Source organism: Coregonus clupeaformis, chromosome 24, assembly GCF_020615455.1.
Source record: "Coregonus clupeaformis isolate EN_2021a chromosome 24, ASM2061545v1, whole genome shotgun sequence".
Taxonomy (NCBI): domain Eukaryota; kingdom Metazoa; phylum Chordata; class Actinopteri; order Salmoniformes; family Salmonidae; genus Coregonus; species Coregonus clupeaformis.
In genome coordinates, this window is record NC_059215.1 from 18,811,587 (window position 1) to 18,832,614 (window position 21,028).

Genomic DNA, 21,028 nt, shown 5'->3' on the forward strand with positions numbered 1-21,028 from the left:
ATATTCTGCACACCCCTTCGTTCATTATGCACTTGATTTGCGCACTTAGCTTTACGCCGCCTTGCGGCTTGCTTGGGATATCTTTTGGCAATATGGTACAGCGACTCGGATCCTGATTGCTCAGCCCAAACATGTTATGTCGCCCCCTCTACTGTCACGGATCAATCATTGCAATATTTGCTGTTCAAAAACACACACAGAAAACATAACAATTGCTTTATACATGCGCATTCATTCTGGTTTTTTGTGTATGTGGAATTAACACATGAATTGCAAGAAATTCAATGGAGCTATATGGGCTATCATCTGTGCGACTGGGATGTATCGTATTTTCACATAAACAAATTTTCCTTTGGGTGCGTTTTAATACAACTATCAACGTCGGACACTATTATTTATTTGTTCAAAAATATTTTGAAAAACAAAGGTCTTTCATTAACAGCTCTCCGACACCCTGTTCTCATAGAGAGCACTTTGACCTTCTTGTCAAATGCTCCCTCCTCCCATCACTGGCAAGGGGGTTCCACAGCGCATGTTTGTGCCTGTGTGATGTAGCCTACACATTGATTTAATCGTAAGCGTATTTACATGTTTGAGTTAAGGGTAAGCGTTCTATGGATTACGCGGTAAAATTTTTGCAAGCGACCTTTATCGAAAGAGATCTAGATTTCAGCACGGGCACTGTCCGAAACTGATTCTGCCACGTCGCGTTGAATCGATGATGCTCAGTTCGTGGTGCTGAAATCCTTTGCGCTTTCGGTCTTTTCCTTTCCTGTCTGTCCCTCCCTCCCTCCATCCATCCATCTCTCCTCTCTCCCTCCCTTGGTTCTCTCTCATACGCACAAAACCCTCTGTCATGGCGTCTTCCAACAATGTTACCCCCACCAACTGTAGCTGGTGGCCCATCTCAGCCATGGATGAAGACGGCGAAATTACAGACGGGGAGAAAAGCGAAGAGCCAGCTATAGAGTCGAAACCTAATTTCTCTAAAGACAAGCTTGTTTTGTATCACTGGACGCAGTCTTTCATCTCTCAAAAGGTAACACACAGACAGCATGCAAACGAAATGGAGGTGTACCCGGTCTCTCTCTTACATGTCATATCTGCTATAGGAGCTCAATGTGTTATTCTATAAGAATTATTTGAAATATAATGTTATAGGCCTACACGTTTGTGTTAGAAATTATTTAATTCTGGCAATATTTCCCATATGAGACGTTATGAATCGTCTGCAGCATGTGTGGACATTTTCCTTGACATTGGTTTATACGAGTTAGATAGGCTATAGCTGGATTGGTGATCAATATTATGTAACAATGGATGATTCGGCGAGAAAAAGATGGTGTCTAATTCTATTAAGACGTCTGTTTTGACAGTTTTCCCCTCATGGATGAGAAATCAGGCTACACCTCATATGTGGTCCGACGTGACAAATCTAAATAATTGATGTAAAATGAGGTATCTCTGTGAAAAGGCAACATTTCAACCCTCCCTGTGTCTTTCTCTCAATGCAGCGCTTTTAAGTTATTCTGAAATATATTAATAGACTTGGCCATTTTTATTCAAATAGTATGTAGAACCCACATGAGTATTTATGATACAGAGATCTTTCCCTTCAGATGTGTAGAGCATGATCTTCTTCATGTTGTCTGCAGACCACCATAGCGCAATGCCTTGACATCTCGGCGTTTTGAGTTAGTGCCACTTAAACCATACAGCCTTGGAGCGTCTGTGAGAGATCTTGCATTATAACAGCTTACATTCTCCTGTCATTATTATTAACAGCTCTCCAGATTAGGAGTTAACTGTAAACCTAACCAACAGGCAGATGACAAAGTCTGAGGTTATTGCATCTAACATTTTCTGTGAAAAAAATTATGTCCACCTCATTTGATCTTATTCTATCCTCTTTGCAAGCACTTTTCTATTTTTTCAATGTATATGTAATAGATAGGCCTACAGTATAGATAGGTATACAGTATGTTCTGATACTTGGGCTTAACGCTTACATTTCAAGCACTGAAAGACATGGAAATTGGCAATGAAAGGTGTAGACCGAATCTATATTACGCATTTTGAATGTAGAGACAGAATTCTTTACCTTTCCCTACATGCAGATATAGTGAAACCAGGATCGACACCTAGCATCAATATGACATAATATGGTAAATTACTAATCATTGTGAAATATCATGCAATGCAGACAACATGTTGCTCTGCACCTGATTAGACATCCACTCTTCACAGCTGTTGGACTGTGCTCAGCTAGCTTTGCTCCACGCCCCATGTGGCAAAGATGTGGGATTTAGTCTGTCAACCATTAGGATATTGGCTACGAGCCTCTCTGGAAGCTACTGCTGATCTGTGCCTGTTGTCACTCAACAGTATGTTATGATTTAACTGGATAGAACCCAAATGCAGACAAGTACACCAAGCCAGAGAAGTTTTAACAGGTTTATTATAATGTTCAATAGTCCAGGTTTCCAATAAATGGGGAAGAGCAAGTCCAGGTTACAGTGAGGGTACAGATCCAGGTCAGGGCAGGTGTGGTACCGTAATGTCCTAGTGTCCGTGGGGAGTCCAAAGGAGAGGTCCGATAGTGGAGAGCAGGATGGTGGTGGCAGGAGTGAAGCGGAGGCAGGAGTCAGGTTCCAAATATATGGGTTGTCTTGACTATGATCTGACGATGAGTGGCAAGTATGACCGGGTCTTAAAGGGCTGAGGTGATTATGGTGAATGAGCTGCAGCTGGAACCCTGACTCCGCACACCAGACTTCACTCCTGCAATCAAGGACAAACAGAGGGGGAGGGGAAGAGCAGAGAGAGAGCTACCTAGCAGCAGTAGGCCTAACAGTACCCCCTCTCACGGACGCCACCTGGCGGCTGACAGGGTCTATCGGGATGTAACCGATGAAATTCACGGACCAGAGCAGGATCCACAATGAAGCTCCTGGGCACCCAGGAACGTTCCTCAGGACCATAACCCTCCCAATCCACCAGGTAATGGAAACCACGACCCCGGCGGCGAACATCCAGAAGTCGCCGGACAGTGTAGACAGGACCCCCACCCACGATCCGGGGCGGAGGAGGGGACGAGAGGGCGGGCACAGAGGGCTGACAGACACAGGCTTGATCTGGGATACATGAAAAGTGGAATGAACCCGTAGGGAGGCAGGAAGCTGTAGCTTAACCGCGCAGGGGTTAACAATAGACAGTATCTTGAACGGTCCTATAAAACGCGGCGCCATCTTCTTAGATTCTACTTTCAATGGAAGATCACGTGACTTAAGCCATACCTCTTGACCAGGAGAGTAACCGGGAGCCTGGGACCGGTGACGGTTGGCTTGCCTCTGCATGTATGACGAAGCTCGGGACAGAGCTACCCCTGGCCTTCCTCCAGACCTTGAAGCAGCGGCGCATGTGGGACTGCACCGAGGGTACCGCCAGTTCCCTCTCTTGAGAAGGGAACAGGGGAGGTTGATAACCCAGAGCACACAGAAAGGGAGACAAACCAGAGGAAGCGTTAGTCAAGGTGTTATGAGCATATTCCACCCAGGGGAGCATGGAGCTCCAAGACCCAGGGTTAGACCCTGAGGACACAGCGGAGAGCGGTCTCCATCTCCTGGTTCGCTCTCCGGCTTGCCCGTTGGTCTGGGGGTGATATCCAGAGGACAGGCTGGATGTGATGCCCAAAGCTTTACAGAAAGCTTTCCATACCTGGGAGACAAACTGGGGACCCCTGTCGGAGACAATATCAGTGGGCAGACCATGAGAGCGGAACACATGTTCAACCAAAATATCAGCCGTCTCTCTGGCAGTGGGCAGTTTAGGTAGGGCCAAAAAATGAGCAAACTTAGAAAAACGATCAATCACAGTAAGAATGACAGTCTTTCCAGACGAGGGGGAAGTCCAGTGACAAAATCCAAAGCAATGTGGGACCAGGGCCGACTGGGTATTGGCAGAGGTCGTAGATGACCAGCGCTGGCCTGGGTGGAGTTCTTACTTCGTGCACAGACCGTACAAGCAGCAATGAAGGCTCGAGTGTCCGCCTCCATCCTGGGCCACCAGAACTTCCGTCGCACAAAGTCAAGGGTCCGAGTAACTCCAGGGTGACAGGTAAGGGGAGACGAGTGAGCCCACTGAAGTACCTGGGAGCGAACAGACTCAGGGACAAACAACCGGTTAGGAGGACCGCTCCCAGGGTCAGCTTGATGATGTTGAGCCTGTCTAACAATCCCTTCGATGTCACATGTAGTGGCCGCAATACTGCAGGTAGGAGGCAAGATGGGTTCAGGGTTACTACCAGTATCAACAGCAGAATGAACACGAGACAGGGCGTCAGGCTTGACGTTGCGTGACCCAGGACGGTAAGACAGAGAAAAATTGAATCTCCCAAAAATAGTGCCCACCTGGCTTGACGGGGATTGAGCTGCTTAGCTGACTGGATGTATGCCAGATTCTTGTGATCCGTCCAAACGATGAAGGGTTGTTCCGCCCCTCCAACCAATGCCGCCACTCCTCGAGAGCCAGCTTAACGGCGAGCAGTTCACGATTGCCAACATCATAATTCCTCTCTGCCTGAGAAAGCTTCCGTGAAAGAAAAGCACAGGGATGCAGTTTGTTATCTTCAGGAAAACGTTGCGACAAAACCGCACCTACCCCAGTGTCGGATGCATCCACCTCCACGACAAACTGGCGGTCTGGGTCCGGCTGCATCAGAATGGGAGCCGAGGCGAAGCGATGTTTCAGTTCTTCGAACGCTGATTCGGCCCCTTCATTCCAAGCGAACGGTAGTGAGATGGAGGTGAGACGGTGAGTGGTGCCGCAATGCGGCTGTAGTCCTGATGAACCTCCTGTAGAAGTTCATAAACCCCAGGAATCGTTGAAGTTGTTTTGCGGGTGGAGGGGGCTGGCCAGTCCGTGACTGCAGAGATCTTAGCTGGGTCCATCCGCAACTCCCCCTGAGCGATTATGTAACCCAAAAAGAGGTCTCAGACACATGAAATTCACATTTCTCCATCTTCACAAATAGTTTGTTCTCCAACAACATTTGCAACACCTGGCGCACATGTAGTTCATGTTCCTGGGAGGACTCTGAGAAAATCAGGATATCATCCAGATAGACAAAAACAAAACGATTCAACATGTCCCGAAGGACATCATTCACGAGTGCCTGAAAAACAGCAGGGGCATTAGACAAACCAAAAGGCATGACCAGATACTCAAAATGTCCCAAGGGTGTGTTGAAGGCAGTCTTCCATTCATCACCTTTACGAATGCGCACCAGGTGATACGCATTTCGTAGATCAAGTTTCGTAAAGATGGTAGCACCATGAAGGAGGGGAAAAGCAGAATTAATCAAAGGCAGAGAATACTTGTTCTTAATGGTGATATTGTTAAGTCCACGGTAATCAATACAGGGTCTGAGGGTCTTATCCTTCTTAGCAACAAAAAAAGAATCCTGCTCCTACAGGTGACGAGGAAGGACGCATAATACCTGCCGCCAAGGAGTCCCGAATGTAGTTCTCCATAGCCTCCGTCTCCGGCCGGGAGAGATTGTACAGGCGACTGCTGGGGAGCGGGGCTCCTGGCTGGAGGTCAATGGCGCAGTCATAAGGCCGGTGAGGAGGAAGAGAAGTAGCTCTGTGTTTGCAGAAAACGGATGCCAGGTCATGATACGCGTCAGGAACAGCAGAAAGATCCATGGACTCCAGTGGAGGTTGAGGCACAGTACTGGCAGGAGTCTGAGCAGAACACAAACAATTCACATGACAAAAAGTGCTCCATGAAACTATGCTACCTGTCACCCAATCAATGTGTGGATTGTGTCTTATGAGCCAGGGGATACCAAGGACCAGGGGGTCTGTGGGCAGTCGATAATATGGAATTGAATGTTCTCCTGATGATTTCCCGACACTCTAAGACACACAGGAACAGTCTGATGGGTAATACGGGTCAACAATTGTCCATTTAGACCCTTAGCCTGCAGCGGACAGTCCATAGGAACAGTCTCCAAATCCATCTGTTGAGCCCACTCTCTATCCAAAAAGCTTTGCAGTCGGCACCAGAGTCAATCAGCGCACTAACCGAGAAATTCTGAGACTGCCACTGGAGGGATGCCTGGAGCAGAATGCGGGGAGAAGAGGAAGAATCCGCTGCTCGGCTCACCAAAACTTCTCCCATTAATGATGAGCCGGGCCTTTTCCCGGACGAACTGGGCAGGAAGGAACTAAATGACCAGCTTCTCCACAATACAGGCAGACCCGAGCCTGAATACGACGTGCACGCTCCTCTGAGGACAACCGTGCACGACCCACCTCCATGGCTTCGGGTTCAGTGCTCCTCGTATCGACTTCCGGGAAGACACGGCTTTCTCCGTAGGGAAGATGCAGGAGGAGTTTGTTGATGACAGACACTCCTCTCCCGGCGGCGCTCCCGAATCCGATTATCCAACCTGATAGTGAGTGAAATAAGATTATCCAGCGTAGGCGATTCATCATATGACACCAATTCATCCTTTAAAGTCTCAGACAAAGCATTGATGAACACTCCTTGTAATGCCTCGTCATTCCAACCACTCACTGCTGCTAAAGTCCGAAACTCCACTGCCATCTCCGCCACACCCTACGAACCCCCCTGCCGAAGAGAAAACAACCGTTTCGCAGCCTCCTTGCCTCGTACGGGGTGGTCAAAAACCTTCCTCATCTCCGTGGTGAAGGCCACGTAAACGTTGCAAATGTCCGACTGACTCTCCCAGACCGCGGATCCCCAGGCACGAGCGGAACCGCTAGTAGAGTTGATAAGGTAGGCAATACGGGCTCTTTCTGAGGCGTAGGTGAGGGGCTGTTGTTCAAACACTAACGAGCATTGAGTCAAAACTTCGCCACAGGTTCCCATGTTCCCGTCATAGCGCTCTGGAGCAGGAACAAAAGGCTCTCTGATCTGGGCTGAAGGGGTAGTAAGGGCAGACACTTGATTGGTGAGTAATTGAACCTGATTAAGCAGCACCTGACTGTCCTCAGCAATCGTCTTAAACAGGGTATCATGTCGGCCAAGTAAAATGCCCTGATTGGCTATGGCAGTCCAAATTTGAGTGCACTCTGGGGTGGTATCCGAGCTACTGTCTGCTGGGTTCATGTTGGTCAGATCATACTGTTATGATTTAACTGGATAGAACCCAAATGCAGACAAGTACACCAAGCCAGAGAAGTTTTAACAGGTTTATTATAATGTTCAATAGTCCAGGTTTCCAATAAATGGGGAAGAGCAAGTCCAGGTTACAGTGAGGGTACAGATCCAGGTCAGGGCAGGTGTGGTACCGTAATGTCCTAGTGTCCGTGGGGAGTCCAAAGGAGAGGTCCGATAGTGGAGAGCAGGATGGTGGTGGCAGGAGTGAAGCGGAGGCAGGAGTCAGGTTCCAAATATATGGTTGTCTTGACTATGATCTGACGATGAGTGGCAAGTATGACCGGGTCTTAAAGGGCTGAGGTGATTATGGTGAATGAGCTGCAGCTGGAACCCTGACTCCCGCACACCAGACTTCACTCCTGCAATCAAGGACAAACAGAGGGGAGGGGAAGAGCAGAGAGAGAGCTACCTAGCAGCAGTAGGCCTAACACAGTACCAGTAAAACATCAGGCTCATTATCGTGGTTCCACTCAATACAGGATTTAGAGAGGTTGCATTCCTTTAGGTTAAACAATGCGACGCCTTAATACAGTAGCCTATAACTGTCATTAAGCAAAGTCTACTCTGTCTTCTCATTGAGGTTGGTTTTAATGATGGTTATGGATATTCATGTTGAGATAATGAACAAGGAATGTTAGGATCACCTGGTTCCTCTGTCCTCTCAGCAGCTGTATATGTGGCCTACAGGAAAATACAGTATATATTATGCATACACTCTTAGAAAAAAGGGTTACAAAAGGGTTCTTCTGCTGTCCCCATAGGATAACCCTTTTTGGTTCCAGGTAGAACCCTTTGGGGTTATATGTAGAACCCTTTCCACAGAGGGTTCTACATGGAAATGTCTGCCCTGCTAGAGCTGCCCCAGTCAACTGTAAGTGCTGTTATTGTGAAGTGAAAGTGTCTAGCAGCAACAACGGGTCAGCCGCGAACGCCGAGTGCTGAAGCGCATAGCGCGTAAATATCGTCTGTCCTCGGTTGCAACACTCACTACCGAGTTCCAAACTGCCTCTGGAAGCAACGTCAGCACATTAACTGTTCGTCGGGAGCTTTATGAAATAGGTTTCCATGGACGAGCAGCCTCACACAAGCCTAAGATCACCATGCGCAATGCCAAGTGTCGGTTGGAGTGGTGTAAAGCTCGCCGCCATTGGCTCTGGAGCAGTGGAAACGCATTCTCTGGAGTGATGAATCACGCTTCACCATCTGGCAGTCCAACGGTCGAATCTGGGTTTTGCGGATGCCAGGAGAACGCTACCTGCCCCAATGCATAGTACCAACTGTAAAGTTTGATGGAGGAGGAATAATGGTCTGGGGCTGTTTTTCATGGTTCGGGCTAGGCCCCTTAGTTCCAGTGAAGGGAAATCTTAACGCTACAGCATACAATGACATTTGAGACGATTCTGTGCTTCCAACTTTGTGGCAACAGTTTGGGGAAGGCCCTTTTCAGCATGACAATGCCCCTTGCAGAAAGCGAGGTCCATACAGAAATGGGTTTGTCGAGATCAGTGTGGAAGAACATGACTGGCCTGCACAGAGCCCTGACCTCAACCCCATTGAACACCTTTGGGATGAATTGGAACGCAGACTGCGAGCCAGGCCTAATCGCCCAACATCAGCGCCCGACCTCACTAATGCTCTTGTGGCTGAACGGAAGCAGGTCCCTGCAGCAATGTTCCAACATCAAGTGGAAAGCCTTCCCAGAAGAGTGGAGGCTGTTATAGCAGCAAAGGGGGGACCAACTCCATATTAATGCCCATGATTTTGGAATGAGATGTTCGACGAGCAGGTGTCCACATACTTTTGGTCATGTAGTGCATGTCCCTGCACAATTCACATGATCCATATATGGATTTTTATCAAACTAAGGAGGACTAATGCGGATGTCCAACATGCTGCAAATATAGATGAGACCGACAGAAAATGGCTGTGTCATTGCACTACCCTGTACAAACATGTTTTTCTTGCTGTCTTTAGAAAAGCATCAAGATATCTAAACTACGTCTGAATAGTTATTTTGATAACTGATCCCATCTGTCATACAGTTAATGATGGATTGTGCACACGAGGAATGATATACTGTTGTGGGAGTTTGATAACTTAATGTAACAGCATATTTGGAAGTCATTGAAGATCGATACTCCGCTGTCTGTCATTCTAAACTGCTACAGCAGGTTGGAGATTTACACCTTCGTTCACGACAGTATTACCCAGAGCCTGTAGGTCTCAACACTCAGGTGTCAGTGGGTCAAGCTCAGGTGTCAGTGAGTCAAACTCAGGTGTCAGTGAGTCCAACTCAGGTGTCAGTGAGTCCAACTCAGGTGTCAGTGAGTCCAACTCAGGTGTCAGTGAGTCCAACTCAGGTGTCAGTGAGTCCAACCCAGGTGTCAGTGAGTCCAACCCAGGTGTCAGTGAGTCCAACCCAGGTGTCAGTGAGTCCAACGTAGGAGTCAGTGAGTCCAACCCAGGTGTCAGTGAGTCCAACCCAGGTGTCAGTGAGTCCAACCCAGGTGTCAGTGAGTCCAACCCAGGTGTCAGTGAGTCCAACTCAGGTGTCAGTGAGTCCAACTCAGATGTCAGTGAGTCAAACCCAGGTGTCAGTAGTTCCCTGAGTCAGATATAGAGATCTCTATAACTATCTGTGACTCTGGTGGTTCCAACTAAAATGTCAGAGGTTGTCAGTGGATCCTTGCCAGTTTATGTCAGTTTATGATGAGGAGTTAATGTTAGGGTGCCATTAATTGTCTGGTTAGCAGTGTTAGATTGGTACAATTGCTGCAACCTGAGATTATGTCATTGATTAAGACATAAATATTTTTCATTGTTGAATCACTTGGTCTGGTTGATTGTATGCCCTAATCATTCTCTACAGTCATCTACTCCAGTCACTGTTTAAGTTTAGGTTTCATGCTAATACATAAATAATCAGTGATGGGAATTGTTGCAGTATTCTTGGTAAAATAATAATTCTACAGTAAAATGAGCGAGCTACAAGGTCTTCCTGTTCTGTCTTGCGCACCAGACTTCCTCCCTCTGTGCACAATAGCAAGGTTATCCTGTACTAGACAGGAGTGGTAAAAATTCCTACACTAACTGTTTACGCAGTCGGTGCACTCACACTTTGTGATGTTTTGTTACAAGTTGTCTGGCCATTTGTCTGGCCCTTTACAACAAAACTCCCATGTTTCTCGCTCCATAGCTCCCTCACCTCCATAGTGTGATCTACTGTACACAGTGCTTGACTTTGACTGAAATAGATGCCAGCACTCAATTTGGGTGCCGGTACTGTTTACATTTAGGTTCAGGCGCTCCACAATACTTTTGAGCTAATATTCTATGAGAGGAACAGGAACTCAAACTGTAGAAAATGTGTGGTGCCGATACTCAGCTCCGGTGAGCTCCTGCCCAAGTCAAGCACTGACTGTACATTCATTAATCTTATTTCTGCAAATAACCCTCCATGGATCTCCATGGAACTTGGCAGGGCTTTTAATAGACACTGAAAATGGATACTGTCTGCCTCACAGAAGCCATTTTTGGTTCATATTGAGCTCAACAAAATATAATTTTGCATGACTATTACTTTTTCTAAGGCCTTTTAATGGCCTGTTTTATGCCTGTCTGTGCTTGGGTTCCCTGCTCTAGGGTGTGCTGTTTGTTAGAAATAGAGATATCATTGTTTTCTTTTTAAATTGTTCTTCAACAAAACATTGTAGCCTACAAGTAGCAGCAATAAGCCAAAGTGCGAAAAGCAAAATACAATTTGCTTTTGAATATTAACCCTTGTAGACCTGAAGGGGTTTCTCTATCAGAATAACTTCTAGCACATATATTTGTTCTAAGATTGTAATAACATAGACCATTAGAGTACTGATTGCACTAAAACACAAAAACACATATAAACAAGAGTCAAACTATGAGACGAATATGTAACTTGTGTCTCTGTTCCCTGTGTTTCTCTGCGTTTTTCTTCCTCAAGGTGCGCCTGGTGATCAATGAGAAGGGTCTGCTGTGTGAAGAGAGGGACGTGAGTCTCCCTATAGCTGAGCACAAGGAGCCCTGGTTCATGAGGCTCAACCTGGGGGAGGAGGTGCCTGTCTTCATCCACGGAGACACCATCGTCTCAGACTACAACCAGATCATAGAGTACCTAGAGGCTAACTTTGGGGGAGGTATTGACTTTTAGGCTACTTGATTTCTTTCCATTATGTTAGTGACTGCACATGCTCTTTTTAAGGTTAATTTAGGAGAGGTATTGCCTTTCAGACTACTCATCTCTTTTCATCCATGATGTTACAGTAGTGACTGAATAGCAGACAGTATCCAATCAGATAATAGAGTATACACTCTTAGAGATTTTTTTTTTGCTATCTAGAACCTAAAAGGGTTATTCGGCTGTCCTCATAGGAGAACTCTTTGAAGAATCCTTTTTGGTTCCAGGTAGAACTCTTTTGGGTTCCATGTAGAACCCTGGCCAAGTCTACTTTGGATGAGGTACTGCTGCAGTATTTAGCAGGTTATTGAATATGTATAGAGACTGAATTTGGGGGAGGTATTGCTTTTGACATTACTATTGATCTATTGTCATTTTAAGTTTGCTATTACAACCAGATCATTGAGTCCATAGAGACTAACTTTTTTTTTTTGGGGGGGTATTGCTTTACAGACTACTCATCTCTTTCGGTGTCCATGATGTTTAGTGAGTGACTGCATAGTAAAACAGTATACCGTCTTCACGGTTACTTTGGGAGAAGTATTGCTTTTCAGACTAACTTGATCTCTTTTGTTTATTATGATAGTCAGTGAGGGACTGCATAGGAAACAGTATGCACATTTGAAGAATACTGATCTCTATCAATAATTTATTTCAATCAATCATCATATTAGGTGCAGTTGTGAACAAAAGCCATGTCAGAGATAAATCTAATTGGCATATCATATGGTTCACTGCAGCTCAAGGATCAATGATCGCCCATGAAGTTAGTGACTGGCTGGAGGCTGCATAGCAAAGAGGATGAATATTTGAAGGTTTCTATTAAGCCTAAGGTTTCTAAACATTGGTAAGGTGTTGCTGTTTTTCATCAGGGAAGTGTAATTCAACCCAGAGTCTATGAACTATATACTGTGTTTTTCTCAGTATGTCGTTTGTCCTATCATGGTCGTATGGGTCATTTTAGGTGCTGGTGGTTGTGGGTCGTTATGTAAGGTCCTGAGAGGATGCCCCAGGAAGGCTGGAGGGGATATTGAACATGGCCAATGGATGAAGGACTTCCTCTCAGTTTGCTTATTTGACAAGTTCACACAGTGGTATACCTCCCCGTTTCACTTAGTTGGAAAATGCTCTCTCCCTACTGAACACGACTCAGACCTCATGCTCATTCTAAAGAGGATGTTGTGTCATTCAGCTGCTTGATTTAGGAGAGGTATTGCCTTTCAGACTACTCATCTCTTTTCATCCACGATGTTACAGTAGTGACTGAATAGCAGACAGTATCCAATCAGATAATAGAGTATACACTCTTAGATAATTTTTTTGTTGCTATCTAGAACCTAAAAGGGTTATTCGGCTGTCCTCATAGGAGAACTCTTTGAAGAATCATTTTTGGTTCCAGGTAGAACACTTTTGGGTTCCATGTAGAACCCTGGCCAAGTCTACTTTGGATGAGGTACTGCTGCAGGTCTGAGTCGCCTTAAGCTCTCCGTATGCTCTCCTTATGCTTTCTCAGGGAGAATCTTGTTTTGATATTTTGTCAGCTGTATCCCATTTGCTTGATACACTCTTCGAAAAAAAGGTGCTATCTAGAACCTAAAAGGGTTCTTTGGTTGTCCCCATAGGAGAACCCTTTGAAGAACCCTTTTTGGTTCCAGGAAGAACCCTTTTTGGGTTCCATGTAGAACCCTTTCCACAGAGGGTTCTACATGAAACCTAAAAGGGTTCTATCTGGAACCAAAAAGGGCTCTTCCTAGAACCAAAAAGGGTTCTCCTATGGGGACAGCCGAAGAACCCTTTTGGAACCCTTTTATCTAAGAGTGTAAATGTGATTGAGCAGTAACACAGTCAGAGACCATCGGGTTCTCTCCTGTGTGACATTTCATTGTGCACCATCACCATGTTGGTGCAAGGTGCAGCAGTATTGTGTACCCAAGCCAAGGCCATGCCCCTGTTTGTGCTAAGGACTGATTTAAGGAGCCTGCTCTGATACTCACACCCCTGTGCTGCTTAGCGCTGCAGCAGAGCGCACCAGCAGATCTCCAGAGCCAGGCCACGTACGGCCACAGCCATGCCCAAGTCGATGTGTTGGGCCTGGACTGATTAGTCAGCAGTCTGGCCCTCTGCCAGGTGCAGCTCCGGGCCTTCGGCTCCACCCTAGAGCCATGTGATCGGAGAAACAGCACAGACTGGAATATCCCTGGGCCCTTCCTGTGTCCCCACTCCCCATCATCAGTCATCATCAGTAAGCCCTCTCTAGCCCATAGCCTACCTTTATGGTGTCCTAATCTAAAGTCAAAACACAGAGCTATCTGTTAATATTGTGAAACATTTGCTTCTATTTCTGTCTATTGGCCTATGGAGCCCATTCTCAGAAACAGTTTTGTAGCTGAGTGTACTCCATTCACAGGAAAATACCCCTAATGCACCATTGTTATCCTTTGTGATATGTTAAGTGGACTGTTGCACATCAAGTAAAGGCTGAAGTTGGTATACAGTGCTATGTCTTTATGTTACAGGCCTAATATGTTAGAATGCTGTATACTCCTATATGTGTAATTATGTCACAGTGCTGTACGAACCTCTGTCTGTTTGTACCTGGTGTCTTTGTAGAAACGGTGGCCCAGTTGATTCCCGATGCTGGCTCTCCTCTCTACGAGCGTGTGCAGCAGTACCGTGAGTTGCTGGACGGCCTGCCCATGGACGCTTACACACACGGCTGTATCCTGCACCCAGAGCTCACCACCGACTCCATGATCCCAAAGTACGCCACCGCTGAAATACGTAGTAAGTCATGTCAGAATTCAGTGTTTTACAGTGGGAATACCCCATTCACAAGAAAATATTGACGTAGTATATGCAGGACATGAAAACACACATGTAAGTCGCATATACATTGTAAATAACATTCAATATAATATGATATTGCATATCATTATTCAATATACATTTGATTGATAGTATCTGCAATTTCCCATTAAAATGCACTACTATTCAGCGTTCTCACAACATTTTCGTATTAACATGTTGTCTCTCAACCAAATTATGCTGTCCAATTTGACCTTAATCCTTATCACAGCAAATGTCATGGAAGCAATGTCATTAATTCCTTGTAGGAGATATAAGGTAATTGAGTCTGCAGGCACTGCATTGCTCCTTCATGGACGTGCATGTATAAATCAAGAAAAAGGCTGGTCCGGCCAAAACCCTGCAGTGGAATAAATTAACCAGTGAGCCCCCTGCCCAGTGTGATGTCTGTTAAATCAAATTGATGCTTTATTTGTTGTTTATTTGTTTGTGGCAGTTCACCAATGATGTTTATATTTTAATCAGAGTCATTAATGTGTTTTTATGAACAACACTTTATTGATTTATCTCTCACATTTTATAACTGAAATTGGTTGTCGCTGGGAAATTAAGATTTAGCAGGAAAACAGAATAGTCTATGGGGCCTCTGCGCATTTGTAAATTGTGTATTTCTAACACATTATATTCTTGTCAGATAGGAACGTATACACTAGTTACAGTATCATTTGTTGTTATTGAACATCCACTCTCTGTTTTTGGTACTGCTTTAGACCACAGAAGGGTTTAAAAGGAGTATTTCCTCCAATAGTCACTGACTATTGTCTCTTACCTCAGAGCAGTATTTCATCCAGGAGTCAGTGATGTCTCTGTTTCTCTGTCCTTAGGACACTTAGCCAACGCTGCGTCTGAGCTGATGAAGCTGGACCACGAGGAACCCACGCTGACAGAGCCATACCTCTCCAAGCAGAAAAAACTCATGGTGAGACTGGTAGCATGGCACCACACAGAACGAGAAGCCTAAAAAGAGAGAAACAGTGATTGATATAATGCAATACCAACAATTGACCTTTCCAGTCGCCCTATATACCATTTGTGTGTGTGTGTGCGTGCGTTTCTGTGTGTTAAGAGGCATATTTCATTAATGGCCTCACAAGATTGTTAAGATGAGCTGATAATGGTCCTACTCATATTGTCACACCAACATCAAGTATATGAGTTATTGAGTAAGTTATTACTAAGCAGAGCAATTCCAACGTGGTTGTTGTTTACGTTTTAGTGTGATGTAGGATAGATATAGCAAAATTACCCTAATTGCTTGTGTCAGGGTCGGTGCTAGTTCTGTATCGACCCATCATGCATCAACATGGATAGCTGCCACTGCCAGGGCCAATCTACTGGCTAAAACAAATGGTTTACTTTTAACGGCTTGGCTCGGCCTATCTTTAGTCAGTACCTGTATTTTCGACTATTATTAGTTCCACTGTTACAAATAGGTTTATTTTACTCTGTTATTGTATTTCAAGGGGACATAGAGATGCTTGCTTACGCCAGACAATGACATGCTACAGCTCTCTGTGGTGCTGATCTGAGACCAGTCTCTTGGCAGATGTTGTCCACCATGTTGTTTTCTGTGGTCTTCCAAGAGGTCTTCACCTATGAGCGGATAGCGACAATACGAGACTGCATAGACAGACATATATGCACATATGTGACATGGGCTTGTTCTTGTGCTTACAGGCAAAAATATTGGACCACGACAATGTGACCTACCTAAAGAAGATCCTTGGCGAGTTGGCCATGGTACTAGATCAGGTGGAGGCCGAGTTGGAAAAGAGGAAAATCGAGTATGAAGGTGAGTGCAGATTATTATTGATGTTTATATCGTACAGTTCATTAACATTATCAAACATGGTGGCCTTGTCCGAATACCCATTCTACCGCACTACATACCTAAACGGCATACTCATTTAGACCATTTGATCTAGTAGAATTCATTCCTCTTTTCCGACTCACGTGTTTGACAACAGCTGATAATCAGATAAATTGACGCGCTATACCAAAATGAATGAATGGTGGGAGTCAACGCAATCGCGCATTAGATGACGCATTCGGGGTGTACTATAAAACGTTATTTTTTCCTATACTATTTAGTACTCTATTATGGGTATTTGGACATGACCACTCTGTTTCATCTTCCTAGCCTGGTCCCAGATCTGTTTGTCCTATCTTATATGACCATAGGAGTTGCAGTTGGCAAGATAGCACAAACAGATCTGGGACCAGGCTACTTTGTACCACACCGCTACAGTAGCATGTTTTATTTTGGCAGGTCAAAAGTGTGAGTTGTGGCTATGTGGACCTGAATTTACACTAGCTGATGTCTGCCTGGGAGCCTTGTTGCACAGGCTTAAGTTCTTGGGACTCTCAAAGAAATACTGGGAGGACGGCAGCCGACCCAACCTCCAGTCCTTTTTCGAGCGGGTGCAAAAACGCTACGCTTTCCGCAAGGTTCTGGGCGACATCCACACAACCCTCCTGTCAGCAGTTCTTCCCAATGCATTTCGAATGGTAAAAAAGAAGCCGCCATCTTTCTTCGGGGCCTCTTTCCTCATGGGCTCTCTGGGAGGGATGGGGTACTTTGCCTATTGGTTTTTAAAAAAGAAATACGTGTAGTGAACGCCCCCCTCCTTGTCTTAAATGTCTGTGTATTTGTGTGATGTTTCAATTTTTCTGTAATGTTTTACGACAGCAGGAAAATATGAATCTATATAGGGAACACTATTACAAAGAATATAAGAACATTCCATACACAAAGGAATTCTTAACAGCACATTTTTCTGGTATTCCAATGCCTTCATCTATCAACCTACAGTATTACTTTCTAATTAGCTCATTTTGGAGGCATGCATTATCCAGTTATATTAATTAAGGGAACAAACTTATTTGTGTTTTTAATGATCATTATGGTCATATTGCCTACACACCAGACAATGTTTTGACATTGCATCGCCATACCCAAAGTGGGGCTGATCCATACCCTGCATGTCACTATAGTTTTATTAAGTTGTTTTGGCATTCACCTATTGCCCTTCACGCCTCTGTTGGCCATTGGTTTATTTTATGAAATCCTTGTGATACTTCCTGTGCTGCCAGATGAGAAGATAGGATAGCGAGACGTCCAGTCGGTCCCAATTCATTCCCTTTCCTTTTTCCCTTGACCAGAACTCTTGTTTGCGGATCTGTGAGGTCCTCCACTGTTTCTACCAATCCAGACCCTTCAGATATGCAAACATCGAAGGGATCTGGCCAAAGGAAAGGGGTAAGGAGTGAATTGGGACTGTATACAGACACTCCCTTGAAAGCACTATGAAAGCATATGCACTCCATCAATTCATCAAAATGTGATTGTCATTTCACACACCTCAGCACCACTGTCTTGAGCTGATCATAAAGTGATCTCTGACTTTCAAGTCAGAAAGGATGGGTATGACAGAGAAATACTAAAAGGGTCAATTGAGCCCTCCGCAATATTGAGCGAGGAATCAGTCAGTGGCTTTTGACAGTGTCCCTATAGAGTGACTATGAAATTATACATTGTTCAGTTAAAAAGTCACATAAATAGCTGACATGGTTGTTGGCTTGATTCCAGGAACATTGAGCTCCACCAGTTTTAGTTCAATAATCCAAGCTTTTTGGGGGGGGTTTGTTCCAAGACTAGTATGACTAGCCATTCAAACTAAATCCTTACAATCTAAACCTCTTAGAAAACTGTGACTAGGGTTGCAGAATTCCGGGAACTTTCAACACATTCCCTGGTTTTTCCAGAAAATTCCAGTTGGAGGATTCCCGGAATTAGGAGAGAATAAACAGGAAATCCGGAATCCTCCAACTAGGATTTCTGGAAAACCAGGGAATTTATTGAAAGTTCCTGGAATTTTGCAAACCTAACTGTGACCCAAATTCTCTGGAGTCTTACTGACCTATACAATGTTCCCCTCTGTTCAGGAGTGCTAGCATGTACAAAGCTGACCGTGGAACGTTAATAGGGTTTACATTGTATAACTACAATGATTTATTGCCATTTAAATAAGGTCTGGGTAAAAACATGAATCAACATACAGTAACTTGACGCTCAATGCATAACTACAAGACAACATACAAGACAGGAAGTTCTGGTTTCCCACTGAAATAGAAGCTCTTTCTCAATAGTCTTTCCTCATGTCCTCCTCCCATCCTTTTCAAAATGGCAGAGGGAAGCGAGGTGACAGGAGAGCATTAAAGGAGAAGATAAGAGGAACCTTGGATCTTCAGCTCCATCTCATTGTGAAGTCATGGGCAGCACAGACTTTGACAAAGAACATTTTTCTTCAGTGTGGTTTCAGGAAAAGGAAAGATTTTTGAGTGAACAGAGTAACCGTGCGTATGGTTGTTAACAGACTGCATAGCTGATTACTGCTGGGATGGGGCTGTGGAGGATTCTTAACCAAAAAAGACAATGATCAATGTTTCATTAACAGCGTGTCAGCTGTGTGGGACATCTATATTTGAGTCCTAAATGGCACCCTATTCCCTATGTAGCGCACTACTTTTGATGAGGGACCATAGGGCTTTGGTCTAAAGTAGTGCACAATGTAGGTAATAAGGTGTCATTTTGGATTCACAAAAAGGTTTCAGTTTGAATACTTGTCAAGACACACCTGGGACCGGTTTCTGGACACATATTAAACCTAGTCCTGGACTAAGAAGCATGCTCCATGGAGAATCTCCATTGACATTACTTTTTAGTCCAGGACTAGGATTAATCTTTGTCTGGGAAACCGGTCCTACAAGTTTGTCTGAAAACAGGAAGTTGAGAAGTCACAGTTAATCTCATCACCTTGTGTTGGTGAGAAGAAAATATTCACAACAGAAGAACTGTAAAAACCAACCGTTTGGAGTTGGCTTCATGTTGAGCTTTCAAATCAAATCAAATCAAGATCTATGTAATGGAAAGAACATTTGACTCCAGTAGTCGCCTGTGTAAGAACAATAACATAAAATGGCACAGGTTTGAACATCTTAAGTTTGAGCTTTTTCTTTAGTTGGAAGTAAGCAAGTTAACACATTTTACATTTAGCATAGTACTCAACTAATACACTGGCTTTCATTATTAGCCATACAGTAATTCAACTCAAGTGTGTCTACAATCCACTTTATTTTGTGTTTTTTTTCCTGGGACTTTCACTGATACATAAACTGTAACACTGTCTGGGTGTAATGTCAGAGACCAATTGAGAAATCACATTTCCATAACCAGCCTATCATTGTAAGTGTTTGTCTAGGTTTCATTATAACAAGCACCATTGTTACCAATAATTCACTGCCTCTTAAAACTGAGTCCCTGCAAATTAGGTATTTATTCCATATGGCTCACAGAAATCTCAAGACAAGGAATTCAACAAGTTGAGTAATCCTAGTAGTTATTTGTGGCCATTATATTTCACAATAGTATTTTTTATTTTTATATTTATAAATATGCATTTATTTAGTGCTTTTTATGATGTTTGTTCATAAGCCTTAATTCATTCAGTTGCCATCAATGAAAAATAAATTATGAAAATGAAAAATGTAACTTGCAGTTTACAGAATTATTTCAACATGATTGAATGTAATGCATTTTCTCTATTTTATACTATATGGATTTTCTCAATGCCAAACAAAACAGAAAAAAATCTCCTGGTTATTAAGTTTTATAGTGCAGAGTCGGGCAACCTACTAAAAATACTATTAATTTTACTTGCACATCATGCTCAATATTCCCTAGGTAGAGCCAAGAATAAACACACCTACAGCTTGTAGTAGCCGTAATATGATTTGAATCCTTTGGTTCCGGAAATAATTGCATGTTGTCCTTGATGATTTGTAAACAAATGAAAATAAACGATTAGGATATAATTTTGGCTGACTGTATGTAAACCTCAATATTGATTGAGAGCCGCTGGACATTCAAGACATTTGGCATTTGCATTTTAGTCATTTAGCAGACGCTCTTATCCAGAGCGACTTACAGTTAGTGCATTCATCTTAAGATAGCTAGGTGGGACAACCACATAAGAACTGATCTAATTTTTATTTGGAGGGTTGTGTTACAATAAAATTAGTTGGCAAAGCACAAAATAATTCAACATACCTTACACTATTTCATTGTAAACATTCTCAAGTGTTCCCCACTACATTTGCCACTAAAATGGATTACTTTATATATTTCTCTCCATTGCTCAAAAAAATAAAGGGAACACTAAAATAACACATCCTAGATCTGAATGAATGAAATACTTTTTTCTTTACATAGTTGAATGTGCTGACAACAAAATCACACAAATATTATCAATGGAAATCAAATGTATCAACCCATGGAGGTCTGGATTTGGAGTCACCCTCAAAATTAAAGTGGAAAACCACACTACAGGCTGATCCAACTTTGATGTAATGTCCTTAAAACAAGTAAAAATGAGGCTCAGTAGTGTGTGTGTGTGGCCTCCACGTGCCTGTATGACCTCCCTACAACGCCTGGGCATGCTCCTGATGAGGTGGCGGATGGTCTCCTGAGGGATCTCCTCCCAGACCTGGACTAAAGCATCCGCCAACTCCTGGACAGTCTGTGGTGCGACGTGGCGTTGGTGGATGGAGCGAGACATGATGTCCCAGATGTGCTCAATTGGATTCAGGTCTGGGGAACGGGCGGGCCAGTCCATAGCATCAATGCCTTCCTCTTGCAGGAACTGCTGACACACTCCAGCCACATGAGGTCTAGCATTGTCTTGCATTAGGAGGAACCCAGGGCCA

At 44.2% G+C, this 21,028-nt stretch overlaps 1 protein-coding gene across 1 annotated transcript; it reads left to right on the forward strand.

The window, feature by feature from the left end:
* The first annotated feature begins 513 nt into the window (after positions 1–513).
* LOC121537947 (ganglioside-induced differentiation-associated protein 1-like 1) lies at positions 514–19,814 on the forward strand. Its single transcript, XM_041845617.2, has 6 exons — positions 514–1,039; positions 11,165–11,357; positions 14,009–14,182; positions 15,088–15,182; positions 15,941–16,055; positions 16,533–19,814. Exons 1-6 carry the CDS (start codon positions 857–859, stop codon positions 16,874–16,876), a joined length of 1,104 nt encoding a protein of 367 aa, XP_041701551.1. The 5' UTR covers positions 514–856; the 3' UTR covers positions 16,877–19,814.
* The last annotated feature ends 1,214 nt before the right edge of the window (positions 19,815–21,028 follow it).